This window comes from Callorhinus ursinus, unplaced genomic scaffold, assembly GCF_003265705.2.
Source record: "Callorhinus ursinus isolate GAN/ISIS: 27379988/994484 unplaced genomic scaffold, GSC_fseal_2.0 scaffold1, whole genome shotgun sequence".
In the NCBI taxonomy this organism is placed as follows: domain Eukaryota; kingdom Metazoa; phylum Chordata; class Mammalia; order Carnivora; family Otariidae; genus Callorhinus; species Callorhinus ursinus.
In genome coordinates, this window is record NW_027397063.1 from 57,952,797 (window position 1) to 57,967,492 (window position 14,696).

The 14,696-nt window shown below is 38.7% G+C and overlaps 1 protein-coding gene across 4 annotated transcripts in view; it reads left to right on the forward strand.

Moving 5' to 3' along the window:
* The window catches only part of CD86 (CD86 molecule), a 65,867-nt gene extending 51,372 nt beyond the window's left edge, over positions 1 to 14,495 (forward strand). For 3 of the 4 annotated variants that reach the window (XM_025875074.2, XM_073894269.1, XM_025875066.2), the window contains exons 5-7: positions 1,352 to 1,504; positions 10,624 to 10,669; positions 12,789 to 14,495. In XM_025875074.2, the coding sequence (XP_025730859.1) occupies positions 1,352 to 1,504; positions 10,624 to 10,669; positions 12,789 to 12,882 (293 nt within the window). In that variant the 3' untranslated portion in view covers positions 12,883 to 14,495. The remainder of the gene's footprint in view (positions 1 to 1,351; positions 1,505 to 10,623; positions 10,670 to 12,788) is intronic. The other variant, XM_025875090.2, reaches the window with a different exon arrangement.
* The last annotated feature ends 201 nt before the right edge of the window (positions 14,496 to 14,696 follow it).

Here is a 14,696-nt window from a genome sequence, read left to right on the forward strand (position 1 = left end):
AGCCTGGTTGCTTCCACTGTAGCCTCTCTTGGCCTAATAGAAACCTCTCTTTCAAAAAAAAAAAAAAAGAAGAAGAAGCAGCCTCTCTCAAGCTATCCCTGAGGCTCAGCACCTGTGTGGAGCGAGCAACACCACTGCACATGACAGGCCTTGGGGCCTTCTGTCATGGCTCCCACAGTCTACAAATGAATAGGGCCTTGCCATTCCTGTAGCTTCATCACGGCTCCCCCTTTCTGCTCGTCCTCGACTACTGCCCAAACCTTCCCAGCTGCCACCATCTTCAGAAACATTTCAGCTCCAGCTGCCTCAGGAAGCCAGGGCTTGCCTCTCTCTATCCCTCTTCTACAGCTTGACCAGAGATAGTGTTGACCCTGAATCAAGGAATCTTTTTGGGTATCAAGAGGTAGCATTCTCCATGTTATCAAGTATAACCCCCGTTTACTGGGAATGTTAAACAGGCTCCAGTGGTATAAACCCAGGACAGACTCAAAAATTGTTGAATGTGGGTTGCAATGCAGCAACTCCTTTTCCCAATGTCCCAGGAATGGGGTATGTGTCTACAAACTGCAGCTAAACTAATAGGTCAGCTGGTATTATTTTCCTGTAATTTGAGATTAACTATCAGAATGAGTCCCATAAATGTCTATAAAATGGGCCACTCAGTTCTAAGCTTTCCCCTCAAAGTCTATTTTTCAACTTCCTGGAAACTTAGAAGTCTCCAGGCAAGGAAGAAAGTCCTGACCTCCCAAGAGCTGATTCTAACCCTGCTTCCTCAGGGCACAAAGAGATATCGAATGTATCAAAGATACATTCTGAAAGCCCTGTTTCTTCCACTGTGGCCTCAGTGGGGAAAAAAAAAAAAAAAAGCAAAACTGGAGGTAGGCAGCTGTTATATTTGTCCAAATGAGGTGTGTCTGAAGCCTGATCTAGAGATGATAGTGGATGGAGAAATTATTACAAGGGAAACTTCAGGACTCCAGGCCTGGCTATACATGGGCTGAGGGAGCAGGGTGTACAGATGACTATACATTCAAAGTTTCAGCATGGCTACCATACCCATATGCAGAACTAAGGGCCAGGTTGACTTTCTTCTTCTAGATCATAGTCATTGTCACCCCACCTCTAGGAAGGGAAGGCAGCTTGGTCCAGGCTTTTGGCCAGAAGCACTGGCTTGGTTCTAAGCGGCTAAGGGCCTAAGCCTGGGACTTTCTATGGCCTCATATTGTGGATTTCAGGCTCCTCTGGCAGTAGAGCCCTGGGGAGAGGCTGACTTGTAAATGAAGACAACAGTAATTATAAACCTTTTATAATCGATCTTCCTGGCTGATTAAAAACTTGTGGTCATTTCTAGATGCACATACGAAACCCCCCCCTGCCCGAGACCCCATCCTCTGGATTGCAGCTGTACTTATAATGTTGGTCATTTTGTGTGGGATGGTGTTGGTGCCCTTTCTAACACTAAGGAAAAGGAAGAAGAAGCAGCCTGGCCCCTCTCATGAATGTGGTGAGTCAGTGCTTGTCCCCTCTGCAGATTGCCATTTTGCAGCTGCCTCCGGTCAGCTGCCTTCTGGAGCTCATTGGCTGAGCTCAGATTAGCAAAAAGTCAGCAAGTGGTTGGAGGAAAAGGTTTTCCCTCAGGTTTGGAGCCTGTATGGATGGGACTCAACATTGTTCTCAATTTCTAGGAGAGGCAACATTTCTAAACTAAGGTCTACAAATGTACTTCTGGTTTCCAGACAAAACTGATTATTCCTTGCTTTAGCTACCTCATTTCATGAAGTTACTGTGAAAATTCAATGAAGTAAAATCATGAAAATACTTCTAAATGTTAATGACTATGGACCTGGCAGTGTTCAAGCAGGGAAGCTTGGGGGGGTCGGAGGGGAGGATTAGATGACCATAAGATTTACTTCCATTACTCTAAAAGTCTAGGTTTCTGAGAAAAAAAGTGGGATGAATTGTTCCCCATTGACTTTTTAAAAATAATACTAACTTTTATTGATTACCAAGTATAACACACCCATTACCAAATATGCTGAAAAAAAAATCTATAGTACCACTAGTAAGAAAGAAATGGTTATACAGACAACATTTTGGTTTATATCTTCCAGATTTTTCTGGAATCTATGTTGTTTTCCATAAGTGGAATAATACTATAAAGACTGTTTTTCATAGTTTAGATAATACCATATGTACTGTTTTTTAATTTATTTGTACTAAACATAGTAAGAAAATTTTCAGTGTCACTAATTATCATTCTATAGCAACATTTTAAATGGCTGTGAGATATTCCATTTTGTGGATACACCTTAATTTATTTAACCAACTCCACATTCTAGGACAGTTAAGCTGTTCCCGTAGTTTTGCTATTATAAATAGCACTGCACTGAGCAGCCTCCTCATTGACTTGTGTAAAAGTGGCACTGTGCTTAATGGGGGACAAAGGGGTCCCTGACTTTATAATAATCTTATGCTTCTTTGTGGTGTAGGCTGGTTTGGGCGAAGTTGCAGTGTAAGGTTGGATTTTATCTCAGTAATGGCTGTAGCAGAAGTTTGGTTGGTGCTTATAATTAAGGTAACCTTCTTACTCGCTTTGGTAAAAAGCACCAGATGAGTAATGCTTCTGATGAGCATCTTATTTAAGATTTCGGTGTACTGATTTTAAGATCCACTAGAAAATAGATGGATGACAGTAACAGTCACTCATTTCATCCTGCTGTATTTTAAAAACAAGAAATTGGGGAGTTGATTATCCAGTTTCAAGAAATGAATACAAAGCTTATGGTAGAGTCATATTCAAACTGCCAAAACATAGAAATAGATTTCTATGATATAAAGGTGTAAAATTCAGAGCACAGGGCCAGATGTACAGATATATTGTGCTTATTGAAGCTTTGACTTTTCAGGGTGAGAATTATGAGCTGTTTCTTTCAATCTCATTGCCATTTAGAATTAGGTAACTATGCAGGAGCACCTTCAGCTTGGAAATAAGCTGTTTCCTAATTTGCTTTCAATTGGAATGATTAGCTTACAAATGAAACAAAGAATAAGGGGTGGAGAAAAAGAGAGGAAGAATGTTTCTTCCCCCAAGAGGCAATCAGAAAAATTCAGGAGACAAGAGAGTTAAAGATGTGTGTGTACACATGAAAGAAGCTGAAAAGGGGTTCAAGAAGCTTGCGTATGCATAGGAAATGGTCAAATTAAGCTATGAGTGGTAAAAGGCAAACTATAACAAGACACTATAACATAAGACCTCCTCCCCACAAGAATGTGATAAAGAATATTGCTAGGAAAGTTTGGTCAGATGGTCACCTGTGCTAGTGAGTTTGGTCAAAGAGAAGAGTCTTAATATCATTGGAGGAGAAGATGTACCAAGTAACCATGCCATGTAGATATGTTTGTAAATTTGGGTTCTGTAATTCAGCAATGTCTGCACTTGCTTTGTGGATACTTCTGGCATTTTCTGTATGACAGACTGCATAATGCCCCCAACAAGATGTCCGCCTCCTATTCACAGAACCTATTATATGTTACCTCACACGGCAAAAGGGACTTTGCATATGTGCTTAAGGTACTGACTTTAAGATGATAAGATTATCCTGGATTACCCAGGTGAACCCCATCTAATCACATGAGTCAGAGCACCTTTCCCAGGCTGGGTTAAAGAAATGAGATGGAAGGAGGAGAGATCCACATCTTGAGACAGACTTAACCCACCATTGTTAGCTTTGAAGATGGAGGAAGGGGCCATGAGACAAGGAATGTGGGTGACCTCCAGAATCTGCAACTGGCCCTCAGCTGAGAGCCAGCAAGGAAATGGGGATCTCAGTCATACAACCAAAAGGAACTAAATTCTGCTAAAAAACAGACATGGAAGCAGTCATGATCCATCCACAGAGACACAAGCTTACTGATAACAAGTAGGAATTTCTCCAAAAATGGAGCTTCCCCCAATCCAATATTAATCCGTTTCTCAGAGGAGGCAGCCCTCAAACTAACTTGGCATCAAAAGTCCTTTCCAGGATTTGTTTGGTAATTACAGTTTTTCAAAGCCCCAACCATCCACGTTTACTCTGTTCAGGCTGTTAAATGAATAAAAGGGAAATGCCACCATTATTCTAGCTGGTTTCTAGTCTCTCTTCTCGTTTTTGATTTGTCAAATAGGACAGATTAGGTATGAGAAATTGTAACCTTGAATTACAGTCCTTTCCCAGTCAGAAGTTACCCTATCAACTTACCCATCAGGGAGAGAGACTAAAATAGCTCCTCCTGAAGTTTTACTTCCTCATTTGGGTCTTGTGTGACTGAAATCTGTATGTAATAGCGCCCTACCAACCAACAGTTTTTACAGTTTGCTGCCCTCTACCAAACCTGGAAGAGTCTCTGCTCTTTCAGGAATGATTTTTTAAAGGCCAAGTGTCTTTTCTAAAATAAATAATTTTAACCACTATTTAGACAGAAACCTTCACAGGACTTAAAAACTGTAAGTTGATGATATCATCACATCTGGCCTTCAAAATGCTAAATTTGTAATCAAATCCACAAATTTAGAATCTGCTTTTTTATTGTCTGCTTTCATTTTAAAACAGAAACTTTTTTTGAAATGGTGATGATTTTGTCATGGGTATGAAAGGACAATGTAAATATTCTATGTTGGTCTATGGACTTCTGAAATACTATATTTAGTTATAAGTAAGCATTTTTTTTGCATTGAACTATTTTTCTTATTTTATTGTTATGTTAATCACTATACATTACATCATTAGTTTTTGATGTAGTGTTCCATGATTCATTGTTTGCATATAACACCCAGTGCTCCATTCAATACGTGCCCTCTTTAATACCCATCACCAGGCTAACCCATCCCCCAGCCACCTCCCCTCTAGACCCCTCAGTTTGTTTCTCAGAGTCCATAGTCTCTCATGGTTCGTCTCTCCCTCCGATTTTCCCTCCTTCATTTTTCCCTTCCTACTATCTTCTTTTTTTTAACATATAATGTATGATTCGTTTCAGAGGTACAGGTCTGTGATTCAACAGTCTTACACAATTCACAGCACTCACCATAGCACATACCCTCCCCAATGTCTATCACCCAGCCACCCCATCCCTCCCACCCCCCACCACTCCAGCAACCCTCAATTTGTTTCTTGAGATTAAGAATTCCTCATATCAGTGAGATCATATGATACATGTCTTTCTTTGATTGACTTATTTTGCTCAGCATAATACCCTCCAGTTCCATCCACGTCGTTGCAAATGGCAAGATTTCATTCCTTTTGATGGCTGCATAATATTCCATTGTATATATATATACCACATCTTCTTTATCCATTCATTTGTTGATGGACATCTTGACTCCACAGTTTGGCTATTGTGGACATTGCTGCTATAAACATCGGGGTGCACGTATCCCTTCGGAACCCTACATTTCTATCTTTGGGGTAAATACCCAGTAGTGCAATTGCTGGGTCGTATGGTAGCTCTATTTTCAACTTTTTGAGGAACCTCCATACTGTTTTCCAGAGTGGCTGCACCAGCTTGCATTCCCACCAACAGTGTAGGAGGATTCCCCTTTCTCCACATCCCCACCGACATCTGTTGTTTCCTGTTAAGTAAGCATTTTTTAAGAGCAACTTTGAAAAAAATAGAACCTAACCAGATTTTAAAGTATCTAGAAGCTCAGTCAAATAATAGTTCAAGTAACTGAGAATGCATAGCCAGAAAAGAAGTCTTGGGGAGAAGAAAAAGTGTTCTCTTCAAATATCCGAAGAGCTGCCATAGGGTACAAAGATCTTACTTAACTGTGACTCCAAAGGGCATCTCAGTGCATGAATGTTATGAGAAGATGTAAAGAAATAAGACTGAGTTTTCCAACAGCTAAGACTCTTTTAAAATTATATAGAAGACAAGAACTTCTTCCTCCCATGAAGGATTAGCTACTAGAGGAATGTCCCTCCTACTGAAAACAACTAGAAATCAGACAAAATATGAAACAACTGTTTTCAGACATTGGACAATAAGCTGTAGAAAATTGTAGCCCCTGAAAGAAGAAAAAAGATGAGGTAAATTGGGATTGCCCCCAATTTACTGCCTGAAGTCAGTTTCCAGGCTGCCCTAAAAGTAGGGGGAGCCCTGATACCAAAACTGGAAAAAGACATTACAAGAAAAGAACACTATACCTATATCTTGTGAAAATAGATGTCAAATTCCTTAACAAAATTACCAACTAAAATCTAGCAATCTGTTAAAAGTATGATACATCACGATCAAGTGGGGTTTATTCCAAGAATATAAGCTAGGTTCAATATACAAAACTCAAGAATAAAATTCACCATACTGGCAAACCAAAAAGAAAAAACATATAATCATATCAGCGGATACAAAAAAAGCATTTAACAAAATTAATATTCATTCATAATTTTAAAAAAGAAAGAAAAACTCTCATAAAAGTAGGAATATAGAGGAATTTCCTCAATCTAACAAAGGACATATACCAAAATCCTTCAGTTAGCATCATATTTAATGATAAAAGACTGACTGCTTTCCCCATAAGATCAGGAATGAACACTCACTACATTTCTTCAACATTGTACTGGAGGTCCTAGCCAGTGCAACAGTCTAGGAAAAAAATAAAAGGCATTCATATTGGAAGGGAAGAAGTAAAACTTTTTTTTCTATAGATAACATGACCATGTTTGTAGAAAAACCTAAGGCAGCCATACAAAACTATTAGAACTAATTGTGTGGGCTCCTGGGTGGTTCAGTCGGTTGAGTGTTTGCCTTTGGCTCAGGACATGATCCCAGGGTCCTAGGATTGAGTCCCACATCAGGCTCTCTGCTCAGCGGGGAACCTGCTTCTCCCTCTGCCTCTGCCTGCCACTCCCCCTGCTTGTGCTCTCTCTCTCTCTCTGTCATATAAATAAATTTTAAAAAATATTAAAAAAAAAAAACAACTAATTGCCTGTAGCTAAGTCTCCAGATACAAGGTCAATACACAAAATCAAAATCAGTTATATTTCATGAAAAAATTGCCATTCTTTCCTTGAAAGAATGGGATCAAAATAATAAAAACACAGATCTTAGTATATAAAAGCAACACATTTACAAAAGAAATTCGCATATCTTAAGTAAATGGCTAGGAAAGTCAAAAATATATTCAGCCCTTCAAATTTCCCTCCCTTCCCCTATGGTCCTCCGTGCTATTGCTTATGTTCCATATATGAGTGAAACCATATGATAATTGTACTATACAGTGGCTAACTGAACATAATAAATATATATATACATATTCAGCCTCCTTCCTAATAAAATAGTTGCAAATTTAAAAAAATCAGTTATATTTCTATATACTCACAACAAACCATTTGGACACTGAAAAAAGTTTTAAATACCATTTATAGTAACATCAAATAATATTAAAAGCTTGGGAGTAAGTTTTTAAAAAACAAGTAAAAGACCTACACACTAAAAACTAAAAGACATCACTATTGACAGAAATTAAAGTAGGCCTAAATAAATGGAGAACTATAACATGTTCATGGATCTGAGGAGTACCTATTAAGATATCAATTCAGCCCAGGGGTGCCTGGATGGCTCAGTCTGTTAAGTACCTTCAGCTCAAGTCATGATCTCAGGGTCCTGGGATCTAACCCTGAGTCTGGCTCTCAGGCTCCCCGCTCAGTGGGAGTTGCTTTTTCCTCTCCCCCTCCCCCTCCCCCCTGCTTCTTCTCTCTCTCTCTCTCTTTCTCTCAAATAAATAAATACAATCTTTTAAAAAATTATATCAATTCAGCCCAAACTGATCTATGGATTCAGTGAGATACCAATCAAAATCCTGGCAGGCTCTTCAGTGTAAATTAAAAAGCTAATTCTGAAAGTTCTATGGAAACGCAAAAGACAGACAACTGCCAAACAATTCTGAAAAACAAGATCAAACACAGACAACTTATACTACCTTATTTCAAAGTTTACTATATAGCTAAAGTAATCAAGACAGTGTGATACTGGTGAAAGCACAGACATACCAACCAATGGAACAAGATGGATAATCAGAAAGTAAACTCACATGGTCAACTGATTTGGACAGAGGAGTCAAGGTAATTCCATGCAGAAAAGGATAGTCTTTTTGACCATGGTTTTGGGACAATTAGATATCCACATGGAAAAATATAAACCTCGACACACAAAAAATAACTTGAAATGGACAATAGACCTAAAAACAAGAGCTAAAATTAAAAGACTTAAAAAATTGGAGAAAATCTTTGTGACCTTAGGTTAAGCAGATCTTAGACAGGACACAGTAAGCACAAAGCATAGCATAAAAAGTAAAAATTGATAAACTTCATCAAAATTAAAAACTTTTGCCCTTTGACTTTGTTAAGAAAATTAAACGTCAAGCCAGCCACAGACTCGGAGAAAATGTTTGCAAAATGTATCTCTCAAAAGGACTTATATCCATAATATATAATTATATATTACTACCCAGTACAGAAGACAATCCATTTAACAAAAGGCTGGGAGCAAAAGATTTGAACACATACTTCATAGAAGAAAATACACAAATGGCCAATAAGCACCGTCCCACAATCACAACACCATTAGTCATTACGGAAATACGAGTTAAAGCTATAATGAGATACCACTACATACCCACTAACATGACTAAAATTAAAAGGACTGGTAAATATCAAGTGCTAGAGAGGATGTGACACAATTGAAATTTTCATGTACTGCTGCACAACCCAGGAATCTTAGATATTTGCCCATGAGAAATAAAAACATATGTCCTCACAAAAAGACACACAAACGTTCATAGCAGCTTTCTTCATAATACTGAAAGTCTGGCATCCTAAATTTTCCTCATTTGGTGAATGGATAAACAAATGGTGGTATATTCATACAAGAAAATACTGCTGAGCTATAGAAAAGAATAGACTACTGGTAACATGCAACAACATGGATGAATTTCAAAAGCAGTATGCTACCTCCATACTGTTTTCAAGAATGGCTGCACCAGCTTGCATTCCCACCAACAGTATAAGAGGGTTCCCCTTTCTCTGCTTCCTTGTCAACATCTGTTGTTTCCTGTGTTGTTAATTTTAGCCACTCTGAATGTTGTGAGGTGGTATCTCATTGTGGTTTTGATTTCTATTTCCCTGATGATGAGTGATGTTGAGCATTTTTTCATGTGTCTCTTGGCTATTTGTACGTATTCTTTGGAGAAATGTTTGTTCATGTCTTCTGCCCATTTCTTGACTGGATTATTTGTCTTTTGGGTGTTGAGTTTGATAAGTTAAAATAGATCTTGGATACTAGTCCTTTGGAGATATCCAGCCTAGAAGAGGACAATCAATCAAAATGATTTTTCTTTGTAAATATTAAATCCAGAATTACATTAGAACATCAAATATCAAACATAAAATTAATAACTAAATTTTCCCTGAAGAATAGAACAGGAGATGGTGCATTTTCTGAGCATTTTGTCTAAATTTGTAATGTAGTTGTGTCTTGTTTTGTGTTACCAATAGGTTTTAAACTTGTATAAATCAGAAACATTTAGAATTTTCTAAAACACTTCATTAAAGTATCTTTATGGTGAAAAAAAAAAAAAAAGCAGTATGCTAGGAGAAAGACACCAGGCACAAAAAGACCAAGGACCACACATTTATGATCATTTAGAATTTAAAATTCTCAAAAATGCGAAACTATTGTGACATTAACCAGATCAGTAGTTATCAGCGGGTGGGGTAGGGGAAAGATACTGACTGAAAGGGGGCAGGAGGGAACTTTTGGGGCTTATATAAATGTTCTATATCTTGGTGATGGTGGTAGTTACATGAGTGTATACATTTGCTAAACACACCAAAATCTGTTCAGAAAATTTTTGGATTTTATTGTGTATTAATTATACCTCAATAAAGGTGATTATTTTTAAACACACACACACACACACACGTGCACACACCTGAGAACTGCCAATGATAGCAAGTGTTCGAAACCATCAAGGGTGTTGTTTCACTCCCTAAAGTCCTACACGGACACCCAGGTTAACAACCCCTGCTGCAAGTGCCCAAAAGCACGATCACAACAGTCAACTGAAAGGAATTTAAACCCCAAGTTGCAACAGTGATAAGCCCATACCAACAGCAACTCAGGCTTTGGGAGGTCTAGCTAGTTAGAGATTTCCCACTTGGGCCCATCCATACCACACTGGTATGTACCAGCAGACTCATCCATTTAGGTATCAACATCTCCAAGGTTTCCTTTTCTTCCTCCTTCTAAACCTTACTTTCAGAAAAGGATTGAAAACTTTTTCAATCACTAAATGATTGCTAAAACTAAGTTTGTTACCCCTCCCACCAGTATTTTTATTTTAGTAAAGAATAGACCTGTAAGTGAAAAACCTATTTCCAACATTAGAACTTAAGACACAGTGAATAAAGGAAGGCATTTGCTTTTTGGATGCAAAAAAACTCCTCAGTTGCATCAAGTAAGCATCTATTTCCACATATAAGGATACAGTGATTTCTCTCTGAGTCCTAGGACTTTGGATTCTCTTCAAACTTTCTGTCTTTTACTATCTACAGGCAATACATTTTCTGAAGTTGTTTTGGTCTCTTTCAGAAACGAACAAGGTGGAGAGAAAAGAGAGTGAACAGAACAAGAAAAGGTGAGTCCTGACCTTCCAACATTGCTGAAAGAGGTACCATCTCCAGCGGATTTATAACTTCACCATCAGTTAAGTCTGAGGCATGCTGAGACCTCAGCAAACATGAACTAATGGAGAGGAAAAGGAAAGTTAGTATCTGGAAGGAAATATTCTAGCTATAAATGGATGGCAGGATGTCCAATGCACAATGCTCAAGGGGCACGGCAAGCTGAGTCAAGGCAAAGTAAAAAATTAATACAAAAGGGTCTGTGTCATGTGCATGAGCTTTATATTATTCACCAGTAATTATTCATGGTAACCCCAGTACCTATCATGGTGCCTGGACTAGTAGGAGTCCTACATGTGTGGAATGAATAAATAAATAAGTGAGGATTGATAACATGTTCCCTTTAGCTTCAGTGTCTTTGCACCTGCTGTGTCCTCTGCTTGGAATGTTTTTCTGCCACTTCTTTATCTCATTCTTCAGATCTTGGTTCAAGCTGCACTTCTACAAAAAACCAACCCTTTCTTAGAGTATGTTAGTCTGTTATTGTCATATGGATCCCTGTGCTTTTTTTTTCATAACACCAGGTAATACTTACCTTTTTGTGTAATTACTTATTAAACTATGAACTATACCAAACTTTATAGAGGGTAGAGATCATATCAGTTAAGCTTATCTTTGTATTGCCAGCACCTAACACAGTGCCTGGCATATAGTAGGTGCTCAATAAAGTTTTTTTCTATTGTGAAATTGTAGCAGCAGATATTTTTAATTCATAGAAAGTAGCCTTTTTATAATACTAACAACTTTCTCTAGTTATAATTTCATGGCATCTATTGGTTTACAGATAATAGGACTTATTCATAAAATTTACACTGTCATGATTTGATAAATATATAACATGTTGAAAAAGAGTTTCATGGAAATGGAAATGCTATTCATCAGGGTTTAGCTTCTCTTACATTTGCTTTCAGCTGAGCAATATTATAATTTGTTTGATTTTTATTTATTTTTCATTTATTTGCTTACTTTCCAGATTCTTTACCTAATCAAATCCAAATAAGCAACCCTAAATATGGCACAGGGGAAATGTGTATGTCTTTCTCTTTATATTCTCTTTTGTCCACATACTAGGGGCTACAGAAGACAAAATGTGGTGAGGTGCTTTTTTTAAGAGTTCACGTTTTCAGTTGTTTTTAAATTCAATTTATTCAAACTAAAAACAAAAAAAGTTCACCCATTCTCCCACCCCTCATCCCCCACTTCTGGCAACCACCAATCTCTTCTCTGTGTCTATGAGGTGGGTTTTTATTATTTATTTTTAGATTCCATATATAAGAGAGATCATACGGTGTTTGTCTCTGTCTGACTTACTTCCCTTATCATAATGCTCTCAAGGTCCTTCGGTGATGTCACAAATGGCAAAATCTCATTCATTTTTATGGCTGAATCATAATTCCATTATATGTGTATACCACAATTTCTTTATCCATTCATCTATCAATGGACACTTAGGTTGTTTCCATACCTTGGTTATTGTAATAAATAATTGTTGAACGAATGAATGTATGCATGAAGGAATACATAAAGATTCCTGGTCATCAGTTGTTTCACAACGTGATGAAATCAGATTATCTGTATCTCCATCCTCCCCAAGGAACAGGGATCTCAAGAATATATCAGGGCTCTGGCCACACAGTCATAGGGTCAGGCAATCCTAAGTCAAAAGCCTGGTCACAAAGATACAGTCATAAGCCCAGGGTTAACAGCCCCAGAGTGCCCAGCATCTACCCAAATACGCATGCTGCTGTGAGGCCAGGCATCCTGGATGGTGAGCGCAGGTGCTGAGTTCTTGCCTGCCCTCTTAGACTCAGTTCAGGTATGGTCCAGAAGAGCTTGCAGGGAGAAGGCAGCAAGTAATCAACATATGGCAGGGGCAGGTCCAGTCAAAAATAAAGGTACGTTAATTGAAGGAAGCATGAACAGCACATCTCTACCTCTCTCTTCAACAGTTTGTTTCTCCTTGTTGCTATTTCAATGGCTCCCTGTATTCTGCCCTATCACTGAAATCTAGAAAAAGAAAGTGGCTCTATTGCAAAATCTCACCCAATTCCTTTTCTGTTGTTGTTTTTCCAGAGTACAATACCATGTACCTGAAAGATCTGATGAAGCTCAGTGTGTTAACATTTCGGAGACAACTTCAGGCGACAAAAGTACTACACATTTTTAATTAAAGAGTAAAGTCCATATGACCATCCGTTGTTTATATGCCTTCGCTTTCAAATTTTGGCTTACATTTTTTCTTGTCCATTAATATTATTATTACCATTAATAATAGCAGGGGCTCCAGGACTCCTTGTAAGTGAGATGACCTCCCTATAATGCCAGTTCTGCTCCCTATGCCAGGAGCAGATTTTAACTGCTTCTTTTCATTTTGGAGCACACTTGTAGGCCAAGCTCACCTGACTGGTTCCTGGCTCAGGACTAATGTTTAAGACTAACACCTCCTGTTTCAGATTCAGCCTTCTTTTCTTAATTTTATAAATTGTGTTTTATGTAGAACTCCCAGTTACTGGAATAATGGCTTTTATCTATGCTTAATTCTAAAACAGCACCTCATTCCATCTTGTATATTTGTGACTACCTCTTCAGTCTGGGTGGGAGTTATGTATGTTATGGCTTTATAGTGTTGTTATTAATATTTTGAAACATAAAGAGATGTGTACTATAATAATGTAATTACTATGCCCTGAGAAAATTTACCCACTTCTTTGTGAGGGTCAGTAGGAAAATGGTGGCTTGGTGTGCTGACAACAATGAGCAGACCAACTCAAAATTTGGAAAATTAGGTATGATGGAGATAGAACCAGCTTTGAATCCTGGAGCCACTTCTATCTGGGCTGCTGCTAATCTGAGGAGGATCCACCTGCCCAACAAGCTATTGATAAGCCTTAGCAGAGAGCACTGTGTAAAGCAGGAAAGCACTATGCACTGTGAACCCTACTTCTCTTCTTGAAAGAAGTGACTGAGATGATGGTCCAGGGCAATTGTTCAAGAGCCAACATGAGAGATCACAATACTCAAAAGAGAGAAAGAAAGAAAAAAAAGGGAAAGCTCTTGACCGACAGAGATGCACATGAATGTCCTATCTGTCCAGCCCTCTAGCAAGCAAAAGGTGAACAGGCTGTCCAAAAGAACTTCAGACAGACAGCACCTTCCCTGGTGGTTGGTGAGAAGTCTGGATAATACTCAAGTTACCGTGATGCTCCATCTGGCTGGAGGCAGAGCTGGGAGGGAGAGCTATCATCTTGATAACGGGATAAACGGAAGGAGGCTTAGGATTCTTTCAACTCATGGCTGAGAAAGAAGGAGCTAGAGTGAAATTAGTAGGACCAAGATGCAAATCATCCAGAGGCCAACATAGTTGGCAGGTGTCCTAGGAAGGGATCAGCTGGCTCAGAGCAGGGCTTGCAAATTTGTGTCTGATACTGTCTATGTCATTCTCAACGATGGGAAAACTGGATGCACAAGAGGACTATGCTAGCCCAGTAGAAATGAGTCAGGTGACCCTGGCTCTAAAGCAGCATCACTAATGGATGGAGCAGCCTCAGTCCAAACCGAGAGAGAACTTTGGGAGGTCCAACACACAGAAATATTTCTTCTTATTCTACAAAAAGGAACCTAGAAGATTGTAGACAGTTGTGCTAGCCATGCTTACCTTGTAATATTACCATTCGTGTGACGTGCCCTGCCTCTGCCTTCATTAAGCCAAGGCATCTTGTTGGTTCCTAACATGTTTTATACAGTGAGCTCTTAATAAATTTTTCTTAAATTGATTTAAAAGTCTCCATTTTCTGCTTTACTTCAACAGCACTACTCAACTCTCGTAGTCCGACATTACTTCCTTTGTCCTCCTAATGTACTTCCTCCCTCTTAATGTCTCCATGGAAGCTTCATTCTCCAGTCACCCTGGCTAGATGCCTCTGACTCATCCCAAACTCTCTCCTTTTCCCTTTTCTCTTAACCATTATATAAGAAAGGGGG